At 48.4% G+C, this 17,717-nt stretch overlaps 1 protein-coding gene across 1 annotated transcript in view; it reads left to right on the forward strand.

Moving 5' to 3' along the window:
* Positions 1-17,717, forward strand: part of eif4g3b (eukaryotic translation initiation factor 4 gamma, 3b) — a 45,166-nt gene that overhangs the window by 17,800 nt on the left and 9,649 nt on the right. Inside the window, 22 exon segments of the mRNA XM_048240309.1 lie at positions 243-263; positions 1,839-2,021; positions 2,524-2,635; positions 3,074-3,177; positions 3,416-3,494; positions 3,497-3,561; positions 5,489-5,663; positions 6,019-7,182; positions 7,625-7,703; positions 7,851-7,985; positions 7,988-8,145; positions 8,827-8,951; positions 9,661-9,780; positions 10,163-10,324; positions 10,726-10,923; positions 11,145-11,291; positions 12,687-12,923; positions 14,640-14,744; positions 14,905-15,043; positions 15,713-15,822; positions 16,514-16,613; positions 17,186-17,306. Of these exon segments, the coding sequence (XP_048096266.1) occupies positions 243-263; positions 1,839-2,021; positions 2,524-2,635; positions 3,074-3,177; positions 3,416-3,494; positions 3,497-3,561; positions 5,489-5,663; positions 6,019-7,182; positions 7,625-7,703; positions 7,851-7,985; positions 7,988-8,145; positions 8,827-8,951; positions 9,661-9,780; positions 10,163-10,324; positions 10,726-10,923; positions 11,145-11,291; positions 12,687-12,923; positions 14,640-14,744; positions 14,905-15,043; positions 15,713-15,822; positions 16,514-16,613; positions 17,186-17,306 (3,839 nt within the window).

The following is a 17,717-nucleotide window of genomic DNA, read 5'->3' on the forward strand; positions in this document are numbered from 1 at the left end:
AAAGCACAAACCTTCACTCGCTTCCAGAATTCATGGCTCTCATGAATAGGGTCTCACACAAGTGTGTGTGTTGTGTGTGTGTGTGTGTGTGTGTGTTGTGTGTGTGTGTGTTGTGTGTGTGTGTGTGTGTGTGTGTGTGTGTGGTGGGAGGTCTGATTTTGTGTTAGTCTCCTTTGTCCCGCCAACCCAATTAGCACAGTGTCCCACTAGTTCTTCTCTCTTTCCCTGCTTCATTATTCAAGGGAGGATTCAGACCCATTCAGGTAATGTAGAAAAGTCTCCAGAAGTGCATGGCATGACGCTTCCTCTCTCTCTTTATCTCCGTTTCCCCCTCCCCCCCAAACACACACACACACACACACACACACACACTAAACCAGAATGCCGTCCTGTCTGCACCCAAGAGGAAACCAACCCTGTCTTTTATCTCTTTTCTTTTTTCTTGTTTTATATCCCCCTTCAGCATATCATCAAAGCTTCTGTGGTTTTGATAAGTGTTTGAGTCATTTATTGTTCGTAAAAAGAAACGTATCAAATCTGTACAAAGAAATGCTCCCATACACTGTACATCTCCAAGTGCATGAGAAGTCCATATCCAGCAATCAAAGGGAATATAAAATGGCTGGTTTAACAATATTATTTTTTATTTGAACTTTACACTGTACCAGTCATCTTCTGACCCTCCCATTGCGACCTGCTTGATGCCCGCTGGGCCGATACAACCCAGTGAGTCATGTCATATATCTGGGGCACCTAGAGACCCAAAGGCCGAGCCTTTCATTAGACAGGCCAGGCCCCTTTAGCGTCAACACGGCCTGTCAGCAGACGACTAACGAGCAGAGGCCCAGTTAAACACTCTGTGATGGACAGAGGTGTGTGTGTGTGTGTGTGTGTGTGTGTGTGTGTGTCTCCACACACATGCACACACACACACACACACACACACACACACACACACACACACACACATGTACACACGTGACCTCCTCTCCTCTGACCATCTCAGGTCGTATGTCATCAGTGGCTTAAGCATTCCGCTACTGTATTCCATTCCGACCCCCCCCTGCTGTTGCTGAGAACGATGTCACTGACCTTCCTGTAAATCACACAGTGGGCAGCAGTAAGTTTGATCATTACTGTGGCGACCCAGTTTCCCCAGAGGACCCTACACTGGGCTTCCCGCCTGTGGCTGTTATCTGCAACAGATAATTACTTCAACGTCTCTGTAACTTCTGCTCGTCAAACAGGAGGGGTGAAAGTTCAGCACTTGTGTCTGCAGACATTCAGACACATAGACCAAAATAACCTGTTTTATATGCATGACAAATATGTATATTGTATTGCTGAAGTTTATAGTCTGAATCACTTTTATAAGTTCTAGGGTATTTGATTTGGTTGGTCGGTTTGGCCCCTGCAGGTGTAATGGTCCACCCCAGTCCAGCCCAACCAGCCCAGTGGTATGAAACATTATGTAGACTTGCTTCTCTAGGGAGGATCGGGAGTCAGGATTTGATTTATCAGTGGTGAAGGCTTTGGATTAGTTTTCTCCAGACCTGCATCTGGAGAGTCTTCAGAGCCCAGACTATGTGCAGCTTTTTCCAGCTCCAAGTCACCTGGTCTCACTGGGCCATCTCGGCGCATCACAATGATAAAGTGTGACCAGGTGTGTTGGGGCAGGTAGAGACCTAAAAGCACACGGCATTATGGGTATAAGCAAGCAAGGAATGCTGTATGTGTGGTTAGATTAGAGCTTGGTCATCAGCTATGTTTGGTTGAGCTTTAGAAACTTACCCTCCACCCCCCTCTCTCTCTCTCTCTCTCTCTCTCTCTCACTCCAGTTTTTCCAGAGGACCCAGATGCAAACGGCGCGGCCCACCATTCCAAGCAACAACCCCTCCATCCGACCGGCCTCGCAGACTCCCACCGCCACCGTCTACCCCTCCAACCAGCCCATCATGATGACCATGACAGCCATGCCCTTCCCCTCGCCACAGACACCCCACCAGTACTACATACCACAGGTCAGTGCTGTCCTCTGGAGGGACGTGTGTGTGTGTGTGTGGTGTGTGTAGGTGTGTGTAGCTGTCTTCCTAAATCCAAAAGACCATGTGTGTATGTGTGGACACCTGTGTATTTGTGTGTGTTTATAATACACACACTTGTGTGTACATATGCTCATGGTTAAAGAGTTGTCCTATGATGATTCGGTCAGCAGCATGCTCCAAACATAGCTCTGTAGTTTGAAAGGAAGGGGTTTAGTGATATAAATCTATGCTATAAATAGTTTTGTTTTTTTTCCTTGAAAGTTCTAAATATGTGTCATCCAATGGTATCTTGGTAGTCTTCAGTTATTCACTGTATAAAGCTTTTGTCTTCTCTTCATGTGAATGAATTGGAGCATGTTACTGTTCTGATGTAGCTGACTGTATCACCTTTCGAAGACCTAATTTTCTGTTCGCTCTGAAACCCAAACTAAATTTATTGTGTGTGTGTGTGTGTGTGTGTGTGTGTGTGTGTGTATAGTACCGACACGGTACCCCATATGTGGGCGCGCCACAGCAGTACTCCGTACAGCCCACGGGTCCCAGTACCTTCTACACTGGGCCTAGTCCAGGGGAGTTCCCCACGCCATATGGTGAGTTTGGGTCGCTGCGTCCAGATCTCTCTCCACTCCAGCCCTTTAACCCATATCAACTCAACAACAACAATTACATGATATTCACATGAGGGCTGGGTGATTTGACCTAAACTAAATGTCCTGCTAATTTTAGAAACTTACCTTGGTAAATCCATGATAAAATCCATGACAGTTTCTCTTGTATTTAGTACGATTCAAAATTCCATTGAAGTAAATGCCCGTGGCAAACTTCATGGTGTGTTTCAATGATCAAACATATTTGTTTATGTACGAATTCCCATTTTGTATGTGTATTTCATTTTACACAAATATTATTTATCACATGGAGTTAAAAATAGTTGATTGACCAGCCTTGTTGAACACCTTCCTCCTCTTGTGTGTGCTTCTGGTTGCTCCCTTTGCGGAAACTTGACTCCCTGTCTCCCCTGTGTCCAGCGGGTCCTCCATACTACCCTGGCCAGCCTGTGTACACCCCCTCACAACCCATAATAGTGCCTACACCACAGCAACCTCCACCTGCCAAGAGGGAAAAGAAAACAGTGAGTATCTCTGCCGACATGAATTACTCTTTAGCCGTGGAAACGCGTTCTGTACCGGTACGAGTGCTGTGTTTTGAGCAGCTCCAACACAATAGGCTTTTGATTCCGAAAGAATGCTCTCAAATGTCAAACTGAAGCCGCTGTAAAGATTTGCATAATGAATGCAGTCTTGAGGGTCGCTGGTAGTTCCTGGTGCTTTAGTGATGGGCTCTGTCTCTCAATGTCATTGTCCTCCAAGATCCGTATCCGAGACCCCAACCAGGGCGGCAAGGACATCACAGAGGAGATCATGTCTGGGGTCGGCGGGAGCAGCAACCCCACCCACCTGTCCGGACCCCACCTCCCACCCCACCCCCTGGGTAGGTAAGGGCAGGCCGACCTCAGGTAGTTCCTCAGCACCTTCTCTCCTCTCTCTTCCACTCATCACAAACCTCCCTCGTCCATCTCCTACGAGGCTGGAAATTGCACACTACTCATGTGTTCTTTTTTTTAGCTGGTAGTGTACACTTGTGAAAGCGGCACTTTGCCCAGATTAAGCCTTTGATAGCCATGAACCACAATGACGAATGACTACTCTGTTTGTCTGGGTACAAATGGCAAGGTTTAAAGCAACTTAAAACGACAATCAAACTGCATATTTGGATATAGAATTTTAAAACCTCCACCTTCTTTCCCTATTGGTGCTCCTCTGCTTCCAATATCAGAACCCAACTGTAAGAAAACAGACAGGGCCAGAGCCCTAGCTTCTTTGCCATCGTGCTATGACCTGCTAGCTTCCTATAGAGAGCTATGGCAATCTGCTGCTCTTCAGTCTGACCAACACTTGAATAGGACATTCATAGCCGTTTTTAAATGACGACTTTTATTATATATACATTACTTGTATAATGTGTATAGATTCCCTTTCTATATGATGAAACTTCCTGATCAGTATGATCATTAGGGCTGCACGATTTGAGGAAGATAGCCAATTATGATTTATCAAACAAATATTTCAATTTTTGAAAGCTTCAGTTTAATATTCCTAATTTCGTTTTAAGTTGGGCCCCATCTGATTGGTGAGCATGCCTAGTGCATGTCTCTCACAAAGAGGATGACATGAATATAAAAATCATAGATGTGACAAGATTAACCACAGTTGCGAGCTGCATGATTAATTGCAGCCTTTGCGATTAGCTAATTGCATCTGTTCAAAACTGCAATTTCGATTTAAAGATCAATCAAAGATCATCAGCCTCAATCAAAGATCATCAGCCTTAGTGCTGATGTTGTATTCAGTGTTGAGTGAATGCAGTAAGTGAAGCAAGTAAGGTTGGATAAAAATGCCTAGATGAAATAGGATTGTCCTCTGATGTTGGTGCTCTAATGTTCGTGCCATCCTTACTCGTTCCCTCTACAAAAGAGCCCGTCCCCAAGCCCACTCTTCCCCTGAGCCAAGCCTGTGGCAGCGGTAGCGGCAGCCCTCTCTCTGTCTCTCTATCTCTCTCTCTGACCCCCCTCTCTTTGTCTCTCTCTCTCTCTCTCTGCCCCCCTCTCTCTCTTTGTCTCCCTCTCTCTCTCTTTCTCTCTCTCTCTCTCTCTCTCTCTCAGCCCTGCCGGCCCTGTTCTCACGCTGGGCTCTGTGAAGGGAACCCACTACTGTGTTGTGACTCTTTGCTCCTTGTCTTCTCTCTCTCCCTTGATGTTAACAGTGTTCGTCTCTCCTCTCTTTCCCCATTTCTGTTGTCCATTTTGCCTAACCCTCCCCACCCCACTCGCTCCACACACCCCACCCCAACCCTTTTATGTGCTGCTTCTGACCCTCTGTGTCCACGCCACCACTGCCTGCCTGTCTGCCCCCCTTCCTTCCTTCCCTCCCTCCTAATTTATCTTCTACCTGTCTCTCTGCCTCTCTCCTCCCTCTGTCGCTATCTGTTCTCTGCTTTTCTTAACTCTCTCTTTCTTCCACACTCTGTTACTTCCATCTTCTATCTGGCCCAATCTGCCTTCTCACTCTTTTTATTCTCTCTCTCTTTCTCTCTCCCCCCCCCTTATTTCTTTCTCTATGATTCCTCCTCTTTTTCCTCTATTTCTCTTTCTTCCCTAATCTCTCTCTTTTTCTCCTCCTGTAATTATGCTCTGTTAAACGCACCATTCCAACTCAACTCCACCCAAACAACCCCAACTCTCACCTCCACCCTTTCCTGCTTTCTGCTCTGCTCTGCGCTGTCCGTCCGCCTGTCTGTGTGTCTGTCTGTCTGTCTGTCTATCTGTCTGTGTGTGTGTGTGCTGTCTGTGTCTGTGCGCTGTCTCTGTCTCTCCGTGTTGCTAGTTTTTATGTCCACACCCTCATTATCCTCACATTTTCTACCTCAAATCCCAGCAGCTGGGCAGCCAGGTTGCGGATCACGGGCCCGTTGTGTATAACGTGGACGCCGCGGCCGCCGCCACCTCCTCCGCCCCCGCTGCCGCTCTCGGCCCCGCTCCCCCCGTCGACTTCAAACCAGGTCAGGCCTCTTCCTCCTCGGGCACGGCGTCGCCTCCACACACACACACACACACACACACACACACACACACATATGTAGAGCTGCTAGTCTGTGTGTGTGAAGTTGGATGTCTGTTTTTGATCTTTTTGTTTCTCCTCCAGCGTTCAATCTTTACACAGATTTTTTGTCTTTGAAGTGATAAAGCTCTTAGACTCTTAGGCTGTGGCTTTGTGTAAACACGTACACAAGAGATACATGCTAATGCGCTAGTGATATTTTTAGAACATCTCATTTTGCTGTCTGTTTGTTATTGGATACTTGGTCATTTTTCGTCTTTGTGCCTCCATGCCTGGCGCTGTCTTGTGATCTGTAGATGACAAGCCAAAACTGGAGGCTGTGACACTGAAGCCTTCATCCCCAGGGCTGCGACCGCCAGACCCTCCTTCAGAGCGAAGCGGACCTGTCCCACCACACGAACCTTCCACTTCCCCCTCCCCCTCCGCATCTGCGCCTGTGCCCGTCACCACCACCATCACCTTCTCTTCGTCTGACAAACCTGAGCTTCCTGCCTGCAGCCCGGAGGCAGGACCCTCTTCTTCTTCTTCCTCTTCCTCTGTAACTCCTGCTACAGCACCAGGCCTTACTCTCATGGCTAAACCAGAGGCCGCAGCTCAGACCCTCCCAGAGCCCGCTCCTCGCTCAGAGGAGCCCAGACCTGCCCCAGTGGCCCCGAGCTCCACCCTCCAAAGGACCCCTCAGCCCGAGGCCGTACCCAGCCTCAGCCCTAGCCCCAGCCCCAGCCCAGCCGACCTGTCCCCTGTCAGTCCTGCGGTGTCCCCTGCTCCGAGCGCGGCCATGACTGCTGTTAATGGTCTGGCTGAGGCTGACTCCGCTAGCTCTGCTGCCCCTATAGCCGCTACCACCACCACCACCACCACCACCACCACCACCATCCCCACCACCACTGCTGTCAGTGCTGCTGCTGATGCTGCTGCTTCTGCTGCTGCTGTTCCTTCTGCTTCCTCTCCGTGCAACAGCTCCAGCCCCCAGCCCAGCTCAGAGCCTCCCCAGCTGCCCTCTCTGCCCCAGCTCAGCCAGACGAGCCCGGCGCAACTGGCCCCGAAGCCTGAATCAGGCCTCAGCGCTGCCCGGACTCCAAGGGAGCCAGACGCTACCGCCACTGCGGCCGCCGCCACGCCAGTGGTGCCCAAGGAGACCCCTGAGGCTGCTGCTGTGGAGCCGCCAGCCGTTGCCATGGTTCCTGCGCCAACCATCTCCTCCACAAGCACCTCCACCTCCATCATCATCACTGCTGCTGTCGCTGCTCCTGTTGCTGCGGGCCCACCCCCAGTTCCAGCTCTAGCTCCTCCCCCAGGCCTGCAGCACCCGCCAGGCCTGCCTGTACCCCAGGCGCTCGTCCAGGCCAAGAGGCCCACGGAGGGCACGGAGGCCCCCAAGGCGGCGAGGGTAGCAGAGGTCACACACGAGGAGAAAGCGGACGCTCAGCAACAGTTATCCAGAAAAAGCTCAAATCAAGGTGACCATGCAGGTGTTTGTTTGTTTGTTTGTTTGTTTATTATTATGTATTTATTTATTTATTTATTTTTTATTAGTGTTTATGTGACAGGGGCAGATACAGTGTACATAGACAAACTGAAAACAGCTGTCAGATGCAAGTATCACAGTGTTTATAGCTAGTTTATAGCTAGTTAACACTTGTGAGGTATTCTTTCTGTGCTGGCATTCAGCACCTGTGCACTGTAGACGAAACGTTCCTACCACTTTTATTTATTTTATGTTTACTTCATGAGCACACTGCAGTCCATTAGCTCTGGGATTATTGTCTTAAGGGTCATTCTTGTCCTTATTTCTGACATGGTGTCTTCTTTAGAGGAGAATTAACTCTACACTGCAAATCTGAAATCAAATCAAAGTCAATTTCGTACGTCACGTATCACTGGTTTCATTTGCCACTGCAGCTACACCTAGTGCACCAAAGACCTGGAAGAAGCCCAAAGAGGAGCCTTCTGCGGGATCTGTCCCCGTGCGGACAGAGAGGTGAGACGACCCACATTGCTTAAGGAATATGTGTATTTGGAATTGCCAGCAAATACATATACAAATTCTCTCTCCCTGCTTTCTCGTCCCTTTAATGATTAGTGATTCTAAACATGAGGTGTGTGTGTGTGTGTGTGTGTTCTCCAGGAGGAAGCGCAGGAGGGTTCGTCCACTGTGGCCGTGGACAAGTCCAGCCCCAGCCCGCCTCCCGTGGAGGTCAATGCTGAGGTTGAGGAGAAGAAGCAGCCGCTGGCGCCCACGTCCCCGTCTCCGTCACCACCGGCCGTGGTAGCGGTACCGGCGGCGCCGGTGGTGGTGGAGGAGAACGGCGAACGAGATCCAGAGCCGCTGAGGAACGGTGCTGAGCACACGTCCGAGACGGACAGCAGCGACAGCGGCCTCACGCCCGGCCCCCGGGATGGCTCCGGCGACCCTCTTCCACGTGAGTGCCCGCCTCCTCGCGTATTTCTTTACGACAGCGCTCTCTCTCTTTACAGTTAGTGGTGACTGGGTTTTTCTTCTGCTGGGTTTACTTGCCCCAGTTCATTTATTTTCCCCTCCCTGAATGTGTAGTTGTAATGGGCCAGGCGATTAGAATAGATTGGATTCAGCCAGTGTTGGAGGCTATGGCACTGAAGCTCCAGCCAACTCCGTTTCGCCAAACCTACCGGTCACTGAATGGCACCAACTCAATTATAGATCCAGACTAGGATTAAACCTCAATTACTGCAGTACTTTTTTTTACCATGTCCAGATGGAAAAATCCAGACATTTTGGAAGGCTTGTTTTTCCCTCACCAGCGCCTCAAGACAAAATCGGTGTCTTTCTCAAGAGTCTCGCACTCTCAAGTGCAGCTTGTCTTGTCTCACAGTAGATTAGGAGCAGTACAAGCAGTATGCTATTAATACTATGAGGTCTATGCATGGTGAGAATGAGCATATCGGTTCATCTCTCTTGCCATTTTGAGCAGAGTCTTAATTGCCCCCACCCCTAAAAGGGCCCATGAGCATTAGAATCGGGCCTGTGCGTCCCTGCGTGCGTGCGTCCTTGCGTGCGTGTGTGTGTGTGTGTTGAATTGAGGGTCTGCAGCCGGCTGACCACTGCTGTTCTATCTGAATTGCAGAACTCGCTGAAGAGGACAGGAAGAAGCAGTATGACCGGGACTTCCTGTTGGGCTTCCAGTTCATGCCGGCATGCGTGCAGAAGCCCGAGGGCCTGCCGCCCATCTCCGACGTGGTCCTGGACAAGGTGTGAAGACGATGCCCACTCCCTCGCTACCTCATGACCAAAACTGTTACTGTTACCATAGTCACTTGTCACTTCTACTTTTTCTCCCTCTCCCTTTCACACATACTCACACTCGTCTTTTTATGACGGTGCTCTCACACATAAACACACACACACACACAGAAACATATTATCACACATAAACACACACATACACACAAACGCAGAGATACACGCTGGGTGTAAACCACATTGGGTTTTGTGTAGCTAATACAACCTCTAATTGTGATCTGCTCAGAATGACAACGTCCACACACAAGCTGTAACAATAACGACATGATGAATGATATCATTGGGGGTCACTTTCAGAGCGATTTTGAGACTGATTAAAAGCTGCCAGCCAACCAGAATCCATCAAATATTAGTCATCACATTCAACAACACGAGGAGAGACCTTTTTTATATATATAGTTGGTCAGTGTGGATGCTTTTATGGTTATAGTTCTAGTTTTCGTTCCTGGAGTGAACGGCCCTTTATTGTCAGACATACCAGAATGCACAAACCCATGTGCAAACCACTAGTCTTATCTCATCAGTGTGATCGAATGCACAGATGAGGTCACATCATCAGTTTTGGACACAATGTCACATCTGAGGGTCATATGACCGTGTCATTGTGAACTGATGAGCCATCATGACCGTTTCCACTTACTCACTTTCCTCTCCCCAGATTAACCAGAACAAGCTGCCGCAGCGGACGGTGGACCCGCGAGTCATCTCACGGGGGCCAGATTTCACCCCAGCCTTCGCCGACTTCAGTAGGCAGGTCACAGGAGGCAGAGGAGCACCGGTGGGTTACGCACGCACACACACACACACACATGTAAACACACCCACACACACGAGGCATTTGGAATATTGAACTGAATCAATTCATTAACACTTAAAAAACATATTGCAAATGGCAATCACAATATCTGTTAGATATTGATATTACATATTTTCCCAAAATCGTGCAGCCCTACATGCTATTGCTAACACACAAAATCATGTTTAAACTTGTACAAGTTCACATGAGGAGAGTCTTCCAGAGACTTCCAGACTCACTAAACATCATGATGTCGTTATAATTCACAACATGAGAAAATCTGTTTACATAAAGTATGGTTGTGTACTGACTGTGTTTATTTTTGCAATCTGCACATCCCCTAATCTGCGTGTTCTCCCCTCAGCTGCTGAATGTGGGGGGTCTGCGGAGGCCACCACCACGCAAGATCATCATGAACGTGTCAGTGGACGATGTGCAGCTGAAGAAGGCTGAGAACGCCTGGAAGCCCGGCTTGAAGAGAGAGACCGCGGCGGTGGTGGAGGACCCCGACTTGTCGAAAACTCAGGTGGGGGGTCAGGGACAAGCTCAGTTCAAAGGCTTCACAAAACACCATTATAGCCCTGACTTTCCGCTCTCCACCATGTTTTAGAGCTTGTCAACAAAGGCACCAGATCAGAGGATCAAAAATCTGTGCCTTGCTCTCTGTTACACCTGAGCTTTAGACCATCTTCTAAAACTATTTTTACGCTGTGTGAACTGAGTGCTTCAGTGGACCGCCCCGGTGTAGCCCGAGTGGAAGTGTGTGTGAGCTCATGAGAGACGAGATGTGTCAGATTGGGAAGATGAAGGAGAATTCTACTGTACAGTATGGCTCTGGTTTCACAGGGTATGTTGCTAGCAGAGTAGTCTTGATGGACGTGACGTGGCGTGACGTGGTGTGGCGTGACGTGCCTCTTTGTTCTCCAGGAGCTCTTCCGCAAAGTGCGCAGCATCCTGAACAAGCTGACGCCGCAGATGTTTAACCAGCTGATGAAGCAGGTGACCGAGCTGACCATCGACACGGAGGAGCGCCTCAAGGGCGTCATCGACCTCGTCTTCGAGAAGGCCATCGACGAGCCCAGCTTCTCCGTGGCCTACGGCAACATGTGCCGCTGCCTCGCCACAGTAAGACAAATACCAGGCTTTTTATTTGTATTTCATCTAGATATTCAAGTTGATTTAACTGAAACTTCAATGTCAGTAAATTCCAACAGAAAAGGCATGTTAGGCAGAAAAGGAATTAGGAAAGAAATAAATATCTGAATTATTGCTGTCCTTTATATTAAATGTCAAAACACATGCATTGATGTTTTTTATTCTTAAAAAAATCTCATCTTCTTCCCCAGCTGAAAGTGCCAATGGCAGACAAGCCTAACAGCACGGTGAACTTCCGCAAGCTGCTGCTCAACCGCTGTCAGAAGGAGTTTGAGCGGGACAAGGTGGACGACGACGTCTTCGAGAAGAAGCAGAAGGAGCTGGAAGCTGCCGCCATGGTAACGACTTCTCGCACCACGCCACCTCACTCAGACGTCTCTCAGCGTTAGTCTAGAATAGAGTGAGAATAGATTCCAATTCATCATGTTAACGACCTCTCTGAAATTGAATTGATGATTTGGTGGGCACTTTGATATGAAAGGTGCCATCTGTCTCCGCATTCAGTCCCTCTCCAAATGCTTTTAATCCAGAGCCGCTCCCTGTGAAGTGAAGGTTGATGCTGTCTCTGTCCTTGCTCCCCTCACTCCATTGCCACTGTGGTGTGTGTGTGTGTGTGTGTGTGTGTGTGTGGAGGGGGACTTGCAAGTGAAGACGAACATACAAGGGAAGCCTCATTAATCCACTTTTTCTCTCTGGAATGTTTTTTTTTCATCTAATAAGAATGTATCTAATGTTTTTGTGTGAAGACAGGACTTTGATTTTGATGTGTGAGACCATTTTATTTTTTCAAAGCCTTTATTAAATGGAGTGGTTGGATCTGTGGATATTAATTATGAAATGTCATTATTTTGCCTGTGTGGCTAGTGTTAAGTAGCAGGCCTCTGATCTCTATATTGGGAGTCTCAGACTTGCTCTCTCTAATGTTTCATACCTGCCTGGTGTTCTTCTGCAGGCCAGTATAAAACATTCCCTCTTTATATTGTGAGTGTTACACCTGCTCTCTCTATTGTCTCTTAAAGCTGACTTAAAGTCAGCGATTATGGAGGAAGTCACGCTTGTATATATATGTTTATGTTTAAATTTATTAGCAGACGATTTTGTCCTAAACAAACGTACATTCAATTTTAGCCAAGTACCTAACGAAACACACCAGAAAGGTAGCTCACCCCTCCCGTCAGTATTCCCAGAGAAACTCCGCACTAGGGTTTGGTTTTTGTTTGAGGGAGAGGCTGCCCCCACTCTGTTTGTTTCTAGTTTTCAGAGCCTAGGCCACCTTTTTTTTTTTTTTTTTTTTTTTCACGGAATGGGCAGTTAGCATATACAGTAGATAGTGAGGAGATGTTTGCTGAGTGTGACAAAAAAATGTTTTGGGCTTGAAATCAGGTACGATTGCTGACTGTAACCAAAGTCCTTTTAGGCAAGACCCTCCACTCAGGGACCATATGGCAACGCTTTTTGGGCACTTGTCGGGCATCAATTTCGCCAGAAATGCGCGTGCGCAAGGCTTCACAACACCAATCTTGCTCCAGCGGCGAGATCACAACACATGATTGGCACAATGTCTTCACAACACACCACATGTCGACGTTTTGCCGAGGAAGGGATGTGATATGTGTAGTAACTGCCATATTGGCGTTACAAACTAGCCCCATGCATTTCTATGGAGGATTTTTTGAGTGCTGTGTCTCCTTATTAGAAAGTCTCTGCTGTAACTGCCCCGTGTCCCTCTGTAGGCCAGTGAGCGGGAGCGTCTGCAGGAGGAGCTGGAGGAGGCCAAGGACAAGGCGCGACGGCGCTCCATCGGCAACATCAAGTTCATCGGCGAGCTCTTCAAGCTGAAGATGCTGACCGAGGCCATCATGCACGACTGCGTGGTCAAGCTGCTCAAGAACCACGACGAGGAGAGCCTGGAGTGCCTGTGCCGCCTGCTCACCACCATCGGCAAGGACCTGGACTTCGAGAAGGCCAAGGTGAGAGGCCGCTGATCTGTCCAGTTCTGTGTTGTCCTATCACTTTGCCTGGCTGCGTACTTCAGTCACGAATCTTTACTAATTCTGGTTGTTGATCCATCCTGTTGGTAATCTGTGTCTTTTGTTCTCTGCTAGGATCATAGGTGTATATTTCAGCAACTTGTGTCTCACTGTTGCTGTAGCCACCTTTTACAGCTGTGTTGTACAGGTTACCTGATTGCCAAGAGGGGATGGTGTTGCTTATTGTTTTCATTGTATAAACTTAGTGGACCATAGTGCTTTGGACCACACTGGCCCGAGTGGCAGAGTGACCCAGTGGTGTTCTACTTTGCAGCAGAGTCAGAGGGATGAAAACTTCACAGGGCATTCTGAACCAAATGAAAAGTGCATAATGTTATTTCTTTCAGAGTTGCCCTAGCTCCCCTAATTGAATCTGTCGGTGCCTGAGCTGCCCTGAGAAAAGGCTTCCCTGAGGGGAGAGGAGGCAAGGGGTGGGGTGGTGTGGGGTGGGGGTTGTTGGCACGGGGTTCCTCCCATGCCCTCTCTTTCAGCAGGGAGCCTGCATTGGGCAGTGAAGTCCAGCAGAAAAAGATGATGTAAACATACAGTCCAGGAGAGCTGGGGAATGTACTGTAGTTCAGGTGGAGAATGATGGAAGAGGATGAGGGATAAGGAGGGGTTGGGAATGTTATTCAAGTGGGGGTACTAATAGGAAACTATGTTTATTTTGGAGATATGGTGAAAGGAATAATTCATTCATTCCAAGTTGGATGAGAGATTCTGGTTGTTGTTGATTGATTAAAAGATCAGTAAAAAGATCTGTTATGGATCCTGGTGAGTTAGCCTGGCTCTTTAGCCACTGATGCTAATGCTAACGCTGCCTTATCTCAGTATCATGAAACTGCACCAGTCCTGCAGCCTGTTTAGGCTTCCCTACAGTGTGCACTGGAGCTCTCCTAACAGCCAGGCCAGCATCATGGCTGCCTGCTCTGTATCCGCTCCTCTCCCTGCCTGCCAGAGCACCAGTGTGTATGTGTCTCTCTCTCTCTCTCTCTCTCTCTCTCTCTCTCTCTCTCTCTCTCTCTCTCTCTCTCTCTCTCTCTCCTCTCTCTCTCCCTCTCTTTCTCCCTCTCCTCCCTCTCTCTCTCCCTCCCCCCTCTTTCTCTCACTCTCCTCTCTCTCTCTCTTTCTCTTTCTCTCCTCTCTCTCTATCCCCTCTCTCTTTCTCTCTTCTCTCCTCTCTCCCTCTCTTTAATGGCTCCTGGCTGTTGCTGTCTGTCGCTCCTGCTGCCGGGCACACACAGCAGGGCCAAGTGCCACTGAGTGTATGAGGAAACAGGGTGTAGCCGCGCTTGGCCTCTCTCCCCCAGGTGGCCATATGGGAGACGCTTTTCACAGACAGCGTGTGCCAGTTGTCCTAGCGGAATGAGCCTGAGTCATGGGTGGGTCGCTCTTGGGTGTTGAGGATGCAGAGGGCTGTATTACCTACTGAGTGACCAAGCTCTGTGTCAGGCAGCAATGGAGCTTTTTGTAGTCCAACCTGACTAGGTTGTTTTTGCTTATTCATTGCCCCCCCCCCCACACACACACACACACGTTTAACACTCTGTGTCCCTTTTCACACACTATCTTTCTCTCTTTCTATGTTCTCTCCCCCACCCCTCCCCCTTTTTCTGAATCACCCATGATGCCATTCTGTTTTGATTTCCCTGACAGCCTCGCATGGATCAGTATTTTAACCAGATGGAGAAGATTGTCAAAGAGCGGAAGACATCCTCCCGCATACGCTTTATGCTGCAGGATGTCATCGATCTGAGACTGGTGAGTGAATCAGTGAGTGTGTGTGTGTGTGTGTGTGTGTGTGTGTGTGTGTGTGTGTGTGTGATTTAGCATTTTTCCTTCCTCCTGTTCCGCTTGGCTTTTTAAATTGAAGACCACCCACACATTGCCCCCTCTCCGTCTCTAAATGTCTGCTCCCTAGCACAACTGGGTGTCACGGCGAGCCGACCAGGGCCCCAAGACCATTGAGCAGATCCACAAGGACGCCAAAATCGAAGAGCAGGAGGAGCAGCGGAAGGTCCATCAGCAACTACTGTCCAAGGACAATAAGAGAAGACCAGGTCAGTCCAGCCCTAATCCTCTTTACGGCTTAGACTAGTTCTGTGGATCTCCTCCCCTCTCAGGGCTGGGCCCAGGGCACATGCTTACCCTACTTCCTCCCCACATCTACAAGGCCTGGGCATTTTAAATGGAACATAGGCATTCAGTTGTACACATGTGCACAAAGTGCACCAATATGAACTATGTGGACAAAATGTAAACCATTCTAAATGCACAAAATGCACCAATATAAACTATGTGCACAAAATGTGCACATTCTAATGTACCAATACAGCCATTCCAATGGACCAATGTGCACAAAATGTACCAATACTTTTATTCTTATCAGTTACTGACTGACTTGTGATACTTTAGGTGTGACGGCAAATGGATATTGATGTATTTTTAACACAGCATGGAATTTGTGAAATGTATTTTGTGTCCTTATATCTAGCCCTAACATAGTTTTGTGTCCTTATATCTAGCCCTAACATGTAGTTTTGTGTCCTTATATCTAGCCCTAACATGTAGTTTTGTGTCCTTATATCTAGCCCTAACATGTAGTTTTGTGTCCTTATATCTAGCCCTAACATGTAGTTTTGTGTCCTTATATCTAGCCCTAACATGTAGTTTTCTTCTCTTCTGCCTCTGTTGTTAGAATTCTCTTCGTCCCCATAGAGTCCCGGCGGAGTCCCGGGCGGAGTCCCGCGCGGTGCAAAGAGAAGAGACCTGGAACACTGTGCCCATGACCAAGAACAGCAGGACAATAGACCCCAGCAAGATCCCCAAAATCTCCAAGGTAGATAAGTGGCGCCCTCCTTGTTGTATGTTCTCCCAGTACGTCATTGAGCCTTGGGCCTCACACCGCCCAGCATGTTCAGAGGAAGCACTCCAGGCCTCCTGCAGAGGTGCACAATATGCCCAGATGAAGGGAGCCTCTTTGATTCTCCAGGTGTAGATTGTACAGTTTTTTTGGGGGTGCTTTTATGCCTTTTTAATGATAGGACAGTGGATAGTGACAGGAAGTGAATGGGAGAGAGAGTCGGGGTGGGATCCGGAAAGGACCACGGGGGTCAAACCCGGGTCGCCGGCGTATGGTGCAGGTGCCCCAGCCAGTTGCGCCACTGCTGGGGCCCTGATGTACAGTTTTGATACTTCACAGCAAAGTTACCTAGCTCAGTCAGGAAGCAGCTTTTGATGTAACGTGTGTGTGTGTGTGTCTGTGTGTGTGTGTGTGTGTGGCAGGTACTCTCACTCCCAACTGTGCTCCCCTCTGAATCTCATAAAAACTAGATTGTCTGCACAACAGCGCCATCTGCTGAAACCCATGGCTTTCATGGGTGTAGTGAAATATCTGCTGCTGTTGTTTTTGTCATTCATGTTTTTCCCTGTGTGTGTGTATATGTTTTCGTGTGTGTGTGTGTTTGTATGTGTGTGTGTGTGTGTGTGTGTGTATGTGTGTGTGCGTGCGCGCGCGCGCACGTCTCCAGCCTACCATAGATGATAAGATCCAGCTGGGTCCGCGGGCGGGAGCCCTGAACTGGATGAAGGGCAGCAGCGGGGGAGCTGGAGCCAAGGCCAGTGAGTCGGGTAAGGAAGGGGATGCCCAGCACCTGCACCTGCACAGGCCTCGCTGGCCTCCTAAGCAGCCTCTCTCACTCTTGGAGCAGCTAACGAGTGGAAGTACGCTGTAGGGCGGTCGTACAGGAACACAAATGTATCTAGGTGCCACTCAACACACTGCTCAGTCTCTCTCAGTTTTAGTCGACTGAAAGTCTCGATGTTTCTCATATTCTCAATGTCCTTTGAACATTTTAAACTCTCTCTTTAATCTTTTTCTCTCTTCCTCTCTCCCCCTCCTGCATCATAGAGAAGCATATATCTATATATCTACTGTCTATACATGTATATGTTAACTCTGAAATATAATATGTTGTATTTCCTATGAAATCACCTAGGGACTTTTATTGTGTAGAAAACACCTAGGGACTGTTATTGTGTAGGAACCGGATGTTGATTGTGGGCAGTTAATGAGTGGTTGTATATGATGGTGGTCATTAAAAAGTTAGAGAACTTGACATTCGGTTTTATCCTTGATAAACAGTATATACATATATAATGAGTGTGTGTGTGTCTCTCTCTCTCTCTTTCTCTCTCCTCAGACGCGTCCCGGTCCAGTGGCAGCAGTCTGAACCGCTACTCGGCTCTGCAGTCCTCAAGCTCTCAGGCCCCCAGTAGCCCCTCCACCCCGTCCGACTTCGACTCCAGGAGAAGTCTGAGCAGGTGACGCACCGGCGCCGGATGTCCCTGCACACACGTTTAATTGCTTTCCACATGAGAAGCGACACCCTCTAATATTCAATTAATTTTTAATGAGAAGCGGGCGTCAAAGCGGGTGATTTGAGTGGCAGTCCCGACATTCTTGCCGCTTGCGTGCAGGAATCGAGAACACGCCCGCCCCACCTCCAAGATAAAAAATGCTTTTGAAATGGCGGAGCAGGCACTTCAATTTTTATAGCGGGGCAGATAACAGGGAAACTTTTGATAACAGGGCAGATAACGGGGACTGTTTTCTATCTGACAAGCCCTTTACTCAGAGGGGTACATGGATTACACATGTTTGCAAAACATTAAGCTTTATGTGTACATTACCCTTAAGTCTGGGTTTCTTAATAAGAGTTCAGAGATCATTGA

The sequence above is a fragment of the Alosa alosa genome, chromosome 4 (genome assembly GCF_017589495.1).
Source record: "Alosa alosa isolate M-15738 ecotype Scorff River chromosome 4, AALO_Geno_1.1, whole genome shotgun sequence".
Lineage (NCBI taxonomy): Eukaryota > Metazoa > Chordata > Actinopteri > Clupeiformes > Clupeidae > Alosa > Alosa alosa.